At 34.2% G+C, this 15,998-nt stretch overlaps 1 protein-coding gene across 2 annotated transcripts in view; it reads left to right on the plus strand.

The window, feature by feature from the left end:
* mthl15 (methuselah-like 15) overlaps positions 1 to 15,998 on the plus strand; it is a 32,841-nt gene that overhangs the window by 16,052 nt on the left and 791 nt on the right. For both annotated transcript variants that reach the window (XM_073968419.1, XM_073968418.1), the window contains exons 3-7: positions 2,813 to 2,997; positions 3,058 to 3,313; positions 3,458 to 3,536; positions 15,346 to 15,524; positions 15,603 to 15,989. In XM_073968419.1, the coding sequence (XP_073824520.1) occupies positions 2,813 to 2,997; positions 3,058 to 3,313; positions 3,458 to 3,536; positions 15,346 to 15,524; positions 15,603 to 15,989 (1,086 nt within the window). The remainder of the gene's footprint in view (positions 1 to 2,812; positions 2,998 to 3,057; positions 3,314 to 3,457; positions 3,537 to 15,345; positions 15,525 to 15,602; positions 15,990 to 15,998) is intronic.

The following is a 15,998-nucleotide window of genomic DNA, read 5'->3' on the forward strand; positions in this document are numbered from 1 at the left end:
AAATCCTACCTGTACAATAATGCAAAGTAGGTTGGCGTATGTGGTCAAACTACGGAGATATCACAAAAGTCGCCAATGCATACCATTTGTCCATTTTTTTGTAATCACGTTATAGGTCGGAATTTTGATCGGATTTTGTTGATGGTCGAATAATTTGTAAGGGTCCGAATGGACAAAAAAACATCATCTTGTAGGGATATTCCAACGGCAAAGGAAGAAGAAAATGTCACCTTTATTTTGATGCAAAGTAGGTTGGCGAAGATTGTTAAACTAGTGAGTTGTCACAATTTTTGTAATCACAGGTCGCCATTTTGATCGTCACGAAATTTTGGCGCCTAATGCGGGTCCCAGAAAGACTCATATTGAGTTTGGCGATAGTCGGATAATTTTCCCTAACAATAAATGTTTACCAGTGAACAGGGGTAGTGGTATAGGGTATCACATAGTCGGGCCCTCCCCGACTATAGCCTTTGCTCACTCTAATATCCCAAAAGTTGTAAAATACTAGAGAGATAGAAAAAAGACCCAACTATCCGATTTCAAATTTGTGGGATTTAATTTCCATGGCGGATATATTTGCTTCTATTAGACATAATCCAAGGATAAAACCTGATAATTAAAAAGTAGTTACAAAAGGTACTTAGTAACCTGCTAATAATTTACTGCGCTCAAATATAAAACATATAGCAAAAGGCGCCAAGCTATCATCTCAATATTCCATTTTAGGACTTTTATTGTAATCTCCCATTTTATTGATAATTTTAAAAGTTTAGACGTTCATTATTACATGCTCAATAATATAACTATATTTCTTTTGAAGAACTCGAAGAAAACCGATAAAATAGACTTTAAATTTACAGAGTTTTCAGAGGATTTGCATCTTTAAATCAGAACAGATTATGTCGATAATGATGACCCACTGAACAAACAGAACGTAGAAATTCTGTTCTGTTTCGTTATTATTTCAATACTGACAAAGAGACAAACATGATTATTACAAAATCCATTGGTAGTGTGTAAAATAATCAACATGTTACACCCCTAATTACGTGTATCAAGAGAATTTGCATGTTGTTGATGATAATATGGGATTCTTTGTTTTTTGACTTTAACTAAAATATTGAGTTCAAGATATTCAATATGGATTTAATGTACGTATACAAAGCTAGCAAAAGAGCAAACTGTAAAAAAAAAAAACTTTCTTTCCCATAGAAATTTGTACAAAAAGTACGGAAACTAAAAAATTGCAAAGAATCTGGCCGTAATGTCAGTCAGTCAACGTATCAGCCAATCGGATACCAGCAAACAAGCTGCTAGTTTTTACTTACCCAATTTTGTGTGGTATAAAATAACAGAAGAGAGCGTCCTTCAGTGCCATTTTGGTTGAATGAGAAATTCAAGTTTTGCTACTTTTTAAAGTACGCGAACGTATACCTAGCACAAAATTTGGAAACATTTGAACTAGATAGTACTCTTTTGCAGTTTCTGGAACAAAGCTCATATATACAAAAAATTGTTGTTGAAGTTGAATAAATAAATTTCCTAAAAATTGAATAAAACCAATAAAGAAAAGATCAAAGTCGGGAAAAGCCGACTACATGACACACAACACCACAGCCAAATATGAAAGAAATATGGAATAATTACATACATAGTTTATCTTCCGTAATGAAAGTACTTAGCTCCACTGTCACGGCATGCCTTATTTCTCTCACGGCATGCATCGTTTTCGGTACATATCGTAATACGTATATGGAAACTATATCCAAACTTCAAACGAATTCAATATAGGTACTTAAGTAAATTTGTTTCTAGACTGAATTCCGCTACACATTCTAAATTTCAAAATTGGACAGGTAAAGCGTGTTTGGTGCATTATATACCGAAAATAAGTATGGGTGATATATGCAAATCTGAAGCGATTCTCAAAAACTTATAGCCCGATTTGAGGTATTTGATGCACCAAACTCGCTATCGTTTATGTTGATTTTTGTGAGGGAGGTACACGAAGCTGATGTCCCATATAGAGGGAAATTGGAAGTAATTTTACGATGTGGAAAGTTTCGGCCAAATTGGTTATATGAAATTTTGTGTAGGAGACACTTGCAAAAGTGGATCTATTCGGACCTAATCTATGTCTGGAAAAAATACAGCTATGTGCAAAGTTTGCACCAAATCGATCACTTTCTTCAAGAGTTATCTTATGCACTATTTTAGCGCCAACTTTTGAACTTTTGTTGGGGGAGATAAAAAATGAATCAAAAAACAAAAAAATTTGTGTAAAAAATTAAATGTTGCACCATGATAACGCACCAACTCCATACATCGATGCTTGTGCGCGAGTCTTTGGACAAAAACAAAACCGTTATCTGCCTCAAACACCGTATTTTTCCTCTTCCCGATGTATGGAAAGCGTTTTGCTACAATTGAGGCTATACCAAAAAACGCATTTCAGAAGTGTTTCGAGGATTGGAAAAAATGCTGGCATATTTGTATTATAACTGAGGGGAATGAATTACTTTGAAGGGGCAAGATAGTTATGGAAGAAGAAATGAATACTTTTTGAAAAAAACGAAACTCTATTAAAATATTTTATACTTTAGCTTTTTTAACAAACAAATCACATTGTATTAATTTTTGGGGATTTACAAAACAATAAAATATCCTATCATTTAAAATATTTTTTAATGTCACTTGCCTGCTAATGTAAAAACAAATAAATCATTAATAATAAATGTAAAAAAATGTTGAATCGATTTCACAGTATTGTGTGATTTCTTTCAGTTTGTCATTTCTATACTTGTACTTTCAGTATTTGGCATACTGCGAAGTTTAGACTGTCGAAAATATCTCTTGGACCCGGAATCATATGCCGATGAAGCACATACTATTAGCGAACGCGATGGATCGCTGCTGGTGGCTGCCACAAAGAAGCACTACACCAACAACCAATACTGTGTGGAGAAAATACGCAATGCAACGTGGGCCGATCAAAAGGTAAAACAGCATAACTATCGGAAATGTGTGATTTTGATACGAATAAAAACCTTACATTAGTTGTACACATTTCTTTGCTTCGATTCGAAAGTTGTGGGAAATGATCGGATACGTTTTAGGCTGTACACGATCGGGCTTTTGATATCGTGCTCATTTTATGCAGCAACACTTGTGGTTTACCTATCGATAGCACGACTTAGGAATCTACCGGGCAAAATTTTAATTTGTCTTGTAAGCAGTCTCTTTACGGCTTATCTGGGAATAGCTCTGGGTCAACTGATGCCAACGCCGAATGATACAGTTTGTTTTGCATCAGGTGAGTATAGTGAATATATTCTAAATAGGTTTTTTATAAAAGTAATTAGCTGAAGTTTATTCTATAAATTCAAATCTTTGAGATTCTCTAATTAGAAATTTTTATAAGGTACATTGTTATTTTAATTTATCTACTTTTTTATAGGTTTCTTCATATATTTCTGTCTGATGGCTGCTTTTTCTTGGATGAATGTCACCTGTTTCGATATCTGGCAGACATTCGGGTAAGAACAAAAATATTAACATTAAGCCAATGGGGGAATACACCAGACTTGAAGCAGAAATATTAATTTTTATTCATAACAAAACGTACACTTCATGTGCAATTTTATCATTTAGTGATAATACGGTGTTATTAATTAAATTGATTTACTTTTTAATGCCGACCAAATTAGATTACATGCTGAAGCCCTATGGGGTGGTGTAGTTGCCAGAAATATTTTGTGTATTTGTTTATTATCTACGTATGGTGACATCAAAGTATATTACTTACCTAAATATGTACATACATACTTCTAAACGTTTTGCTGAAAATTAATTATTAACCAGATTCTAACTAGGGATACGTAAACCCGATTTCGGTTAATCGATTAATCGGTTATTAGCCGTATAACCGATTATTCTTAACCGTATAACCGATTATTCTTAATCGACATTCGAAAGTCGGAGTCAACTTTTATTCGTAGTCGACCATTAGTCGTAGTCTATTATTATTCGTAGTCGACTATTAATCGTGGACGACTATTAGTCTTAAGGGTCGATCATCGATTACAATTATCGTTGAGTGGCGTTGCCAGTTGTCAAAATTGATCCACGTATGGCAACTCTCAACTGAAGTTGCGAATCTCAGTTGACGAAGCGGCTGTTTTTCAGCAACCACCAATTTTCAGTTGCAGTGAACATTTTTGAAGAAACAAGAAGTAAAATAGAAGGAAAAATAAACATTTTGTTAACAATTATTGATTCTTTGCATCATTAATTAATTTTGTGTATCAATATGGTGAAAATAACGACAAAGCAACAGTTCGAAATATTAATTGATAAACTGAGTGAAAATCCAAACTTAGCCCGAGGAGTTCGGGAGTTTTGGTGAAACCAAAGCCACAGCGGATGAAGCGTGGAGGTCCATTTCGGACAGTTTAAACAGCCATGAACCTACAACACGAACACCTGAAGAGTGGCAGAGCCTTGATTCACTTTAAAGCTGAAAACACATACAACGTTTGGGTAAAGTTTTGTGTCGTTTTGGCCGTTTTTACACTGTTGGGCATGATGCCGAAAAATTCAAATTCATTTGAAATATATGCCGGCAAACACATCAACGCCGGACTTTCGTTGAAAAAGAAAATGCATCAAAATAAAATAAACTTCAACGACACTGGTGGTGGTCCATCACAATAAGTGAATTTATCGCCTTTGGAGCGGACAGCAGCAAATCTTTTGCAAATTAATTTGGTGACAAATACAGTAGGTTCAGTTTAAGTACAGATGACGAACATCCTCCTTTGGACCCATAATGTAGCCAACTACACCAGGGAATTTCGTTTTTGAATAAAAATGGTTTTTATTTTGCCTGTCTGTCAACTTCGAAACACACAATTTGTCCTCTATCAAGTGGACAATTTCCTTCAATACTCTCGACAATGTAGATTGAGCCATGCAATTGTTGAAATCATTGCCATGGGACTTTTGGAAACTTCCGTCCTCAAAGAATCGCATCGCTGCGCACACTTTTAAAAGTGGGGGTATTGCTGTTGATCTGTAACATACTTTGAAGTCATCCTTTAACGTTTCCACAACGTAAACTACGGCATCCTTTGGCAATCAAAAATACGCCTTTAACCTGAAATAATTTACTGATTATACAGATCTTTCCACATGATCATCAGCTTACAGTGCAGATGGCAATTCCAATGGATTCGACTTGTCCCTCAAATTTCTTCTAATAGATGCAATGTCCTGTACATTTTTTTCATCATCAAAAAATAATTCCACCGAACTTATCATTTTTTGAGACAGCAAATAAAACTTTACGATCCGAAGATTCAATGGACAGGTTATATTCTTGGGTTGTTTTCCAAATTTGCTCGAAAACTCAGCCAAAATATTAAAATATTGTCCAGAATAGACAAAAGAGTTATCCAAAGCGCAATTATTTTTAAAATGTTTTTTTTTTGCGAATAGAGCTCACAAGTTTGAAAAAACCCTGATCGATAACATGTTTATCGGCCACCCAGTTGAGTTGACATTAATGGTACAACATTTCGTCTCAGTCGCGCAGACAACTGACAACGCAACTCAAGTTTAGTGGCAATACAAGATAGACCCATTAGTTGACTATTGGGTGTGCTAAAACCGCGTAATGGACGGTACTTTTTTGTACATATGTACATCACAGTTTGCATCAACGAAAATTGTCGATTATATTCGATTATGATCGGAAACTCGACTTTTAGTACACTCTCAAATAATCGACTCACCGAAAATCGAGTTTTAAGTTTTTTACGAAAACCGTATAATCGTAAAACCGATTATTGCATTTTACTGCGTATCCTTAATTCTAATGTTAACAAACAGATTGTAACTGTGTGAAATGTTACATTCACATTTAATTAAATTTGTAATTCTGTTCCATCAACTCCAAGAATCTTCTATTATTGTCGTATTCCGGCCGGCCCAAAAAAATTACAACATTTTTTTCTATTTGATCTGAAAACCTTATATATGACATTTTATGGAGATCGAGTATTGCTAAACCGTGCCACCAGCGCGATCTTTGTTTCCAAAGTAACTTTGTTTCTAAAGGCCGTATTTATAGTCTAATCGATGTTTGGAAGAGGGATTCGACGAAGAAATGCCCAAAGTCGAAAATTCCAAAATATCGCAGGTTCCATCGAAATAAAGAAATAAATATTCCGTCAAATGTGCCAAACTTGAAGGGCCAATTCAAATGGTCCAAGTCAGCATTTCATGCCTCGAAGCCTATTTCCAGGCGCAAGTCTTAGGGATTGCAGCAAGGAAGGTCATTTATTTAAACAAAAACGATTACAACAAAAAGATGTCAAAACTAAAATTGCATACTTCGTTCACGTACAAAGTGTCAAAAATGCGATGTGGCCTTATGAATTTATCCATGTTTCGAAAAATATCACATTTTCAGCCAATAAAATTGATTGAAAAACGTAAAATTCGTTTTTTCCTCTTTGTTTAATTTGAAAAATCTTTGAACTCAAACATTTGTACATAAACTATATTATTTTTTATTTTATCAATAAAAATCTTTGATTTACGCAAACAAAATAAACATCAATTTTATTTGAGTCATTTTATAATGAGTCCGTGCGGGGTGGTTCCATATGGTACCGGGCAATAACGGGTAAAAAGGGTCGGACTCAGGAGGTCAAAATTAGATAATGAGAGAATTTTCACGAAAAAATAAAAAATGACAGTACACATTGTCAGTTTTGAATGTCGATTTTTCGCAATAATCGATAACTGTCCAACCGTCCAACAACCTCAAAATATTTGTGGTTGCATGATGAATGGCACAAATAAACGGCCACACTAGCATGAGCTGTCATTCAAAACTGACAATTTGTTTCCAGCTTAAGTTAGGTATTGAAGCAAAATTGAATAACTAGTTTCCTTTTGTTTATCAACAAGTAAAAAAGTATCAGTCGGCTTTGTCGACAGAGATATACCCTCAGCATTTATCAATTGAAACTTTCATCTACGGACAGATCGAATGTATTTAGAGTCTTTTCTGAATTTCGTCTATTTTGCAAGTGTGCCAGGAAGTATGGAGTTGTCCACGAAAAAATAATATCACTGTAAACAGGACCACAATAAAAAGGCATCGGTATACATTTCCAAAGGATCATCGAACAGACCCTAAACTACCCTTAGACACAAATGTTGAACTTTTGTGGGGGAGGTAACCTAAGGTGAGAAACGATACGGGCCGAGATAAACTAAATATAGACAAAATATTAGGAGATCCAAAGTTTGGACCAAATTGGTTGCCCCGTTCAAGAGATATCGTGCATACCATTTTAGTGACATTTTTATATTAGGGGGAGTTCAGGACGTTGTGGGCCAGTATTGCCCATCTTCGTACTGAAACTAAGTTCGGACAGAATATGACGAAGGCAAATTTTGGACCAAATCGGTTGATCAGTTCGAGAGTTATCGTGCTACATATGGTGTGCTTTTCTCAAGAAGTATGGATTTGCCCCCTGGAAAAACTTTTACCGTCGTAATTGAGGCAGCGAATGCAAGTTCCTTCAATAGAAATCAAAGAGATTCGAGAGCAGGTCTTTAAGTAAACTTTTCCAAATATAGACCATTCTTGAACCTCATCTATACCTGGTAGATATATTGGGATGTGTAAAGTATGGACCAAATCGGTTACTCCTTTTTTTCGAACATTTTTGAATTTTTGTGGGGGAGGTACCTGAAGGAGTAGGCAGATAGGGCTATTCCATGGATTCCAACGAAATCTATTAGTACATCAGAACCCCTGCAACATGTTTTTAGGATCTAGGAGGGAGAAGCTGCCCCTCCCTGCCCATACTTGGCTACGCCCATGATATATAGTAAAATCAAACAAATTGTAGTTCCCTTTCCTTTATTAAAGTACTAAGCTCTGCCGCCTTCGTACCCTCTGCAAACCCGCAATACCCAATTACAAAAATATCCGTTTGAAAATGTGCATAAAACGACGAAGTTAATAAAATCGGATGCTACGGTTATAACATATTTTTTCGCGGGGTATTATTCTGATTAATAAATCAGTAGAAAAATTTGACTAAAATCTTTAAAAAAGGACATATTTTTATAGCCGAGACATAACGGCTTGTCTTACTACATACATACTTACAATCGCAGCAATGTATTTCTTCATTTTCGACTCAAATAAAATCTATCGTTTATATTCGTAACTTTTTCTATTATTTTTGGTTTTAATTAATAACATTTGATGTCACAAAAGCAGCAGCTTTATTAATCACCCACGGTGCAATTTAATGACACTAATTGATTGTGAATACATCTATTAACCACATCTCATCATCATTTGATAGGCAATATTAACGGTCGTCAGAGGTAAATGCATAGGATCTAAAAACAAATCGAACAAATAAAATTCATTTAATTACCCATCAGAAGTCTCCCTTGTTCCATCTGGGATGTTTGTGGAACAATTATTATTATTATATTACCCATCACATAACTCCCTCCTTTCCTCACATGTCAGTATGGTCGTTACTCGCCAATAGACAAACATACATACAAAATGCCATTAATATGACATTGTTTATTTGGAAATTATCGATGATTGAAGAAGTATGGACGGGCGTCCGACAATAGTGCAAATGTTGACGCCTAACAATTGAATGGCGGCTAATGATGACAAAGTGTCACAATGTTGAGAAGTATTTTCGCCAAATGTACATTTTAATGGCTACTCAATAAATTAATGGTCCAATACATTTTCGAACTGTTCTTATTAAAGGCCACACTCGGTGGGAGACCAAACCATATTTTATAACTAAAAACAACTTAACGGCCGTGCCTTTTTTGGCAAAGAAACACATGACGAATAGTAACAGAAATTCCTCTTCATAAGAAGTAATGAAAGTGAATATTTCTTATATGTAGGTGTGTCCTTATTGAAACTTGAAGAATTATTAGTTACATTGACATTTCATTCACTATAAATAATCGAATTATTTTATTTCCGTTTCTGTTTTTTTATCCTATTGCTCGAAGTCAAACTATTTTAGAAGAAAGACTTGTGTTTACATGCAGAGAAGAAATGCGTTTTTATTTTCTTATAGCAACAGTAACACAACTTAAACAACACAACAACCGAAAATATGTACTTTCTTTACTCCACGATGTAATTACTAGGTGAACCAGTATATAATATTTCAGTTCCACCAAAATTAGACTTGAACAATTTCTAAATTTGAAATTTTCAACAATATTTTGTTGTTTTATTCTTTTTGCAAAATTTTTTGAGAACTAGAAAATACAGACCTTAGTCTTAGAATTCACCTCCTCTTTAACTAATTGAATATTGCTTTCCTCCAAGCAAAAACAAAATAAACTATTGAAATTGAGAAATATGATTAAAATTGTTTACAATACAAATCGTCTTCCACAAACATGATTGATCTAAACATTTTACATAAATTGTAATCTCAGAAAACCAATTGCTGTACTTTTTAAATTGGTTGTTTGTATATAATTCTCAAATTCATTGTGCAAATATCTGTGGTATAAACGCTACATGTATTATTTCCAAGAAGTGTTGATAAACACAATATACGGTCGGGTTCTAAAAATTTCAAGTTATGATGGTATTAAAACCAGGGTTTCGGAGTCGGAGCCGGAGTCGTTAAAAAAAACGTACAACATTTTGTTCTTCATTTATATATATTTTTTATATTTTCCCCTTACACACTGTGCCTTCACTAACTTTAAGTAAAAAGAGTTTTCACCTGGATGGTTATTGCGGATTCTGAAACTAAAATGTTCATAGAAGAGAAAAATCACAAAATAAAAATAATGGCCGGAAAGATTTTTAAATAGGACGATGTCAAAGGTCTCATTTTTAGGATTTTTAAGGTTTTCAGGACTTTGCATGAAAACGTCTAGTCCCAGCTTCGATACCAAAGATGATATTCAATCATGGATGCAAGTGAGCGTGGACCCCAAAAGATGCTATTCATTTTTGGATCTAAAGCGTGTCATTTACACCAATGCTCTGACATGTAATTTTCACCAATGCTTGACATGGTATTTTCGCCAACCCTTTGGTACGGCATTTTCATGTCTTGTTTGCAAAATGCTGCATTGAAATATACATTTCGTGACAAACAAAACTCTTTATTAATTCACGAATTAACTACAATTAATTCATCAGCAAAAAGTTTACATCCAAAATTACAAACCGTCGCACACTGGTCGAAACCACTGATCTAGCGGCGCGAAAGTCCAAAAATCAAACTATAAAATTGCGAAATATTTTCCATTGTATCGATACAGACACTTTGCTGACAAAAATTTTGGTCTTTCATTTTTGTTGTTGTAAATATTCATTCAGTTATTTGCTATCAAATACAAAAAATTTTGCTGCATAAGATTTTAAAAAAATTGTTGCTAAAAAATTGTCTTTATATTTGTTTAAATGTTAAATAAATTCGTAATAAAACTGAACATAATTTATTTTTAATTGATAGCGGAGGGTGTGTCTTAAATTATAAAAAAATAGTTTGGTGTCAGGAGGTACATACATAGATATAGAGCAAAATAAATTTTCAAAAAATTAAATTTTTATAGGGTTTTTATTGGATTTACGCGCTTTTTCCATAGAGTGCATTTTGTAAACTTGGCCGAACATGGGTTCTATTATTTTTTGGGGAATTAAATTGGGCTCTTTGGATACGGAATAACCACATTAGGGCTGCAAATATTTGCAAATCTTCTGACAACTGCAATTTTAAAATATGGTATTTTGCTTGAAATTAATACTAATTTAGCTTGGCATTTGTATGTGAGCTATATCAAAATATGGACCTACCATGAGAAATTTTTGCAAGGAGGAGTTCTACCCCCGGAGACCCTAAAATACCATATTATAGTTAAATCCGGTAATAAATATGGGATAACAAGTAAAAATTCAGTGAATCGGGGGGTACCATAAAAGGGGGCTACATCAAAACATAAATCCACATTTGAAAATGTTTTGTAAGAAGATTTTACGCGCAGTGAGAACACGGAATGCAAAATAACAGCCAAGTCGGTTGAAAATGTGGTCATGATATTCAAAATACCTTTAATCGGAAGGTACGGTTACATGGGGACTATATCAAAACGTGCACCTACGTCCATAATTTTTGGTGGGAATATTTTGTGACCACTAGGAAGCCAAAGTACAAAATTACAACTAATTTGCAAAGAAAATGTGGCTTAAATCCTCCAAATACGGAAAATCGGAAGGCACCGTTATGTGGGGGCTATACCAAAACATTAGCCAATATTGTTCATATTTGGCACATTATTACCAACAGACACAGGCTGTGTTTTTGCAGTAACATATCTCCATTCGTTTTTAAGTTATTAATTTCGCGCCGCTAAATCAGTGGTTTTGACCACCGTGCGTTGCTGCACCCCAACATAGTTGGAACTTTATTACATTACCACAGATTATTTCTTCATTAAATTCAATCGCAACTGAGTTTGTTTCGTCCGCTCTCCATTTAATCCAAGCTGAAATGTTGTTGCTTCATCTGCTAAAGGGGTTCTTATATTGTCTTCCCATCACCAGTTGAGATTTCGACAAGTACTCCAACAGCACTTCATTTTGGTTGTAGCTTTTTTATTTTATATAAGAAATTGATGCAAACTTTTTCTATCTTTGAAAAATTCTGTGGTTGTAGTTATCTACAAATTGGCTTGCTTGCTAGGGATCCCTAAGCAACTGCTTGTAAAATGTACCGAACGGAGTGCCTTTTTCACTAATCCCTTGAACTGCAGCAAAACATGCCGTGAAAGAACTAGTCTACATTGCACTACTTGCAATTTATTTTACTGGGTTATTGACAATCCATACCGTAAGAACTAAGTCTTCTTGGAAACATGATAGTGTGGCCGGTAGACTTATTCTTACAAAGCTAATTACATCGAAATCTTGGTGAAAGCGATGGCATTCCCTTGCATTCATGTTTGAGGCATATGGAATTATTGTCACACATGTAAGATATATTATCAATAAATGAAATTTATAACGGTTATGTGGAAAACATTGGTGTTTCATTGAAAATTGGACAAAGGAAAACTATTTTAAAATCTACACACCAAAACCTGCTACAATACTAATATAATAATCCATCTTTGGGCACCGAAGTGTAGCCCATGGAATTCCATTCTGCCATGAATATTTCGGTCACTAATGGAGAATACACCGAGAAGATTTCAACGTACTGTTAACGATAGGTAATGCAAATTAAATATGCACCATAAGTTGATAACTTTTCAATTTTGTTTCTCAAAATTTTTTTCGATAAACGAATAAATGAACTCGGTGCGCCTTAACTAACTTTAAATGAAAGTTGCTTACACCTGGGAAGTTTTGTTCATAGATGAGAAAAATCAAAAAACAAAAAAATTCGCCGGAAGGATTTTCAAATAAATCGCGGCCAAAGTTCACATTTATAGAGTTTTTATTTAAGTTTTCACGTTTTTGCTTGCAAACCGCAAGTCCTATCGAATTGGGACAATGCACTCACTTGAATTTTTAAAAGAATCGAGGTCATAGTTCACATTTTTAGTTTCACGATTTTGCTTGGGAACAGTAAGTCCTGCTACAACATATTCTTTAGTCACATTTTGATAGGACTTGCCGCTTCACAGCAAAACCTTGAAAATCTAAAATAAACTTAAAGTGTGAACTTTGACCGCGATTTATTTAAAAATCCCTCTATCAATTTTTCTTGTTTTTGGATTTTTCACATCTATGAGCAGTGCAGTTTCAGAATCCGCAAAAAATTCCCAGGTGTAAGACGTTTTCTTTTTTATTGTTGTCTTATTAGGACGAGGGTCATTTATTTGTGAAAGTTTTATTTAATTAAATTAATTGAGCTATCATGACCTAAGGAGTTTGTATTGAAAAAGTGATATCTAGCAAAGTCCACACACATTTTTTAATTTAAAGTTAGTTAAAGACACCGTACATAACATTGTTTTATAAGGAGGCGATACAGTCAATGCATTGTCCTAATTTGAACTTCTACATCTCATAAATGGTAAAACCTAGGAAAAAGGCATAGAAGTCAATCTTTTAAAGCATTTTCTTTCGTCCCATTACGATAGGGCTTGCAGTTTCCAAGCAAAACCGTGAAAACCTAACAAAAACCTTAAAAATGTGAACTTTGACCGCGATTTATTTGAATATACCTACAGCGATTTTTTTTTGATTTTTCTCGTCTTTGAACATTTTAGTTTCAGAATCCGCAGACAATGTCCAGGTGTAATCAGCTTTCATTTAAAGTTAGTTAAGGCGCACCGTGTGAACCTTCGCTCAAACTGTGTATAATTTTTTGAGTCATGGAATATTAACCAAACTCAAAAAGTACACACAGTTTAAGCAAAAGTTAATTTATTCGAACAACAGGAAAACAATTTTTGAGAAAAAAATCTATAAGTCATAATTTCATTGCTCATATTTAAATTCCAAAACAAACCTTTTTTGCAATTTCTGCAATTGCAATTTCGAATGTTTGCTGGTAGAAAAAATGTCCAAGGATGCCTGAAAATTAAAAATGATCGGACCTCCATATATGAACGCTATTCAACAAAACTGACCCTAACTCCAAAATATAGATATGCCTACATCCAGTAACAAATTTAGTACTACTTAGTACATTTCATATACTTATGGTACATAATTCTAAAACCACGTCCATATCATAAACCTACTTACCAACAGCGACTATAGCTACACCTAATATCAAATTTGTTACCATTTAGAACTATTATTACACATAAGCACTCATTCCCGAAAGGTTCAAAGTTTGGTTCCATATAGCACGTTCGAACACATACATACATTTCAAAACTAAAACTCTAACCGCTCACCCAAAATCCTAATTGGAGCAAACTTAGTACCAATTAGTACTTTTCGTACATATAAGTACGAATTTCCACAACTATCTCCAGACATATTCCATACACCCAAATCCAAAATGTAGAACCATTAAGTACACAAGGGTACTAATTTCCAAAATTACCAACAAATCTCAATCCTATTCTCCGACATTAATTTTAATTCATATTTCAGGGTTTCATTTTCATTCGTTCACCCGAATTCAAATTGTATCAAATTTAGTACCATTTAATACTTTTCGTACACATAAGTATGGATTTCCAACACATCTTCAATATTTTATTCCAGATTTCAAGATTCAAGCTCTATTAATTCACTCAAATCCAAATTGTATTCAGTTTTTACCATTTAGTACTTTTGGTACAAAACTACCTAAATCCTACAGTGCAACAGTAATCTTAATTCCAAATTTCAGATTTTCAGCTGTATTCGTTCATCCAAATCCAAATGGTACCAAATATAGAACTACAGTTGAACCTCGATTATCCGTGAATCGATTATCCGGGAACCTCCATTATCCGTGATAGAAAAGAAATGTTGGACTTTTTTCAATTTCTTCTATTTTTCGTTAAAAACATCATTGCCTGGGAGTAAAAACACACTTTCCAATTAATTTGATTAAGCAAACAAAAGGTAAACAAACGAAAACTGGAAATTCTCCCGTATTACACAATTTGTGTATTATGGTATCACAAAAACCATGGGACAAAATCCATTCAGATGAATCTGATGATGATTTTCATATTATTGTACAATAATATGCCATTTTTACCTAAAAATATGTTCAAAAAATGCATTAAAGCATTGCCTCCATTATCCGGGAAAATCGATTATCCGTAATGCCTCCGGTCCCGACCATCACGGATAATCGAGGTCCGACTGTACTTTTCGGACACATTTCCAAAACTAACTACAACTACTTGTCTCCCATACCAAATTTCAAGATTCTAGCTATATCCGTTCAAAATATAGAATTGTTACCAAATTTAGTAACTGTGGTTTATTTCTCTTACTCTCCATCTGTGACTCTCACTCCAAATTTCAGAATTCTAGCTATTCGCGTTTGCCTAATACAAAGGGTACCATATTTAGTGCCTTTTAGTACTATTCGTCCTCTTCTAGCTCAGCCTTATCTTACCCTTACACAGCAAGAACAACTCACACTCAAAATTTCCAGTTTCTAGCTTTAGCGGTTTCATTTAGGCGATGATCACCCATTCACTCATCACTAAGCTCTTTTATATATTAAGATTAGTTAACAATTGTACTACTTACTACTATATTAAAAAATAAAGTAACACAGTAAAATTCTTTGTATACTGAAGTTATTTAAATACAACGACCAATATATTATTTCATTTCAGGTCAGCAAAAAAGAAACACAACTTTAAAAAGAATCAAAATAAGCGTTTCTTATTGTATTCACTATACGGATGGGGTTTGCCGACGGTGATAACAGTCGTAACGGTGACTTTAACTAAAACTGAAGTTTTAAGTGAAAATATTCGACCAAACTTCGGACATGGTCGTTGTTGGTTTACATGTAAGTGTCCTTAACGCCAAAAATATTATCATCATATTATCATGTATACATATGTACTCTCTTATGTTTTCTTGACAGATGATTCGGCTGGCTCTGCAAATTTATTGTTTTTTTCTGGACCAGTTGGTATACTGTTTTTGATCAATCTTATTCTATTTATCCTTACACTACGCTATTGCAATCGTGTTAAACGTGAAATTTTCCGAATGCAAAGTTCGAATGCTGAAAAGCCAATAATGCGTCGACGTTTCTTTGTGGATAAGGCCAGATTTGCAATGAATACCAAGCTGTTTGTCGTCATGGGTATAACATGGTTCCTGGAATTGCTTAGCATACTCTTCTATGATCACAAAAAGATATTCTTTTGGGCCATAAGTGATTCATTTAATGTTTTGCTGGGAGTCTCGGTATTCTTTATATTTGTATTTAAAAAACGGGTATGGCATTCGGTTCTGGAACGGATTGGTAAGTATA

This window comes from Musca autumnalis, unplaced genomic scaffold, assembly GCF_047663935.1.
Source record: "Musca autumnalis isolate F117 unplaced genomic scaffold, ASM4766393v1 scaffold_2, whole genome shotgun sequence".
Classification (NCBI taxonomy): domain Eukaryota; kingdom Metazoa; phylum Arthropoda; class Insecta; order Diptera; family Muscidae; genus Musca; species Musca autumnalis.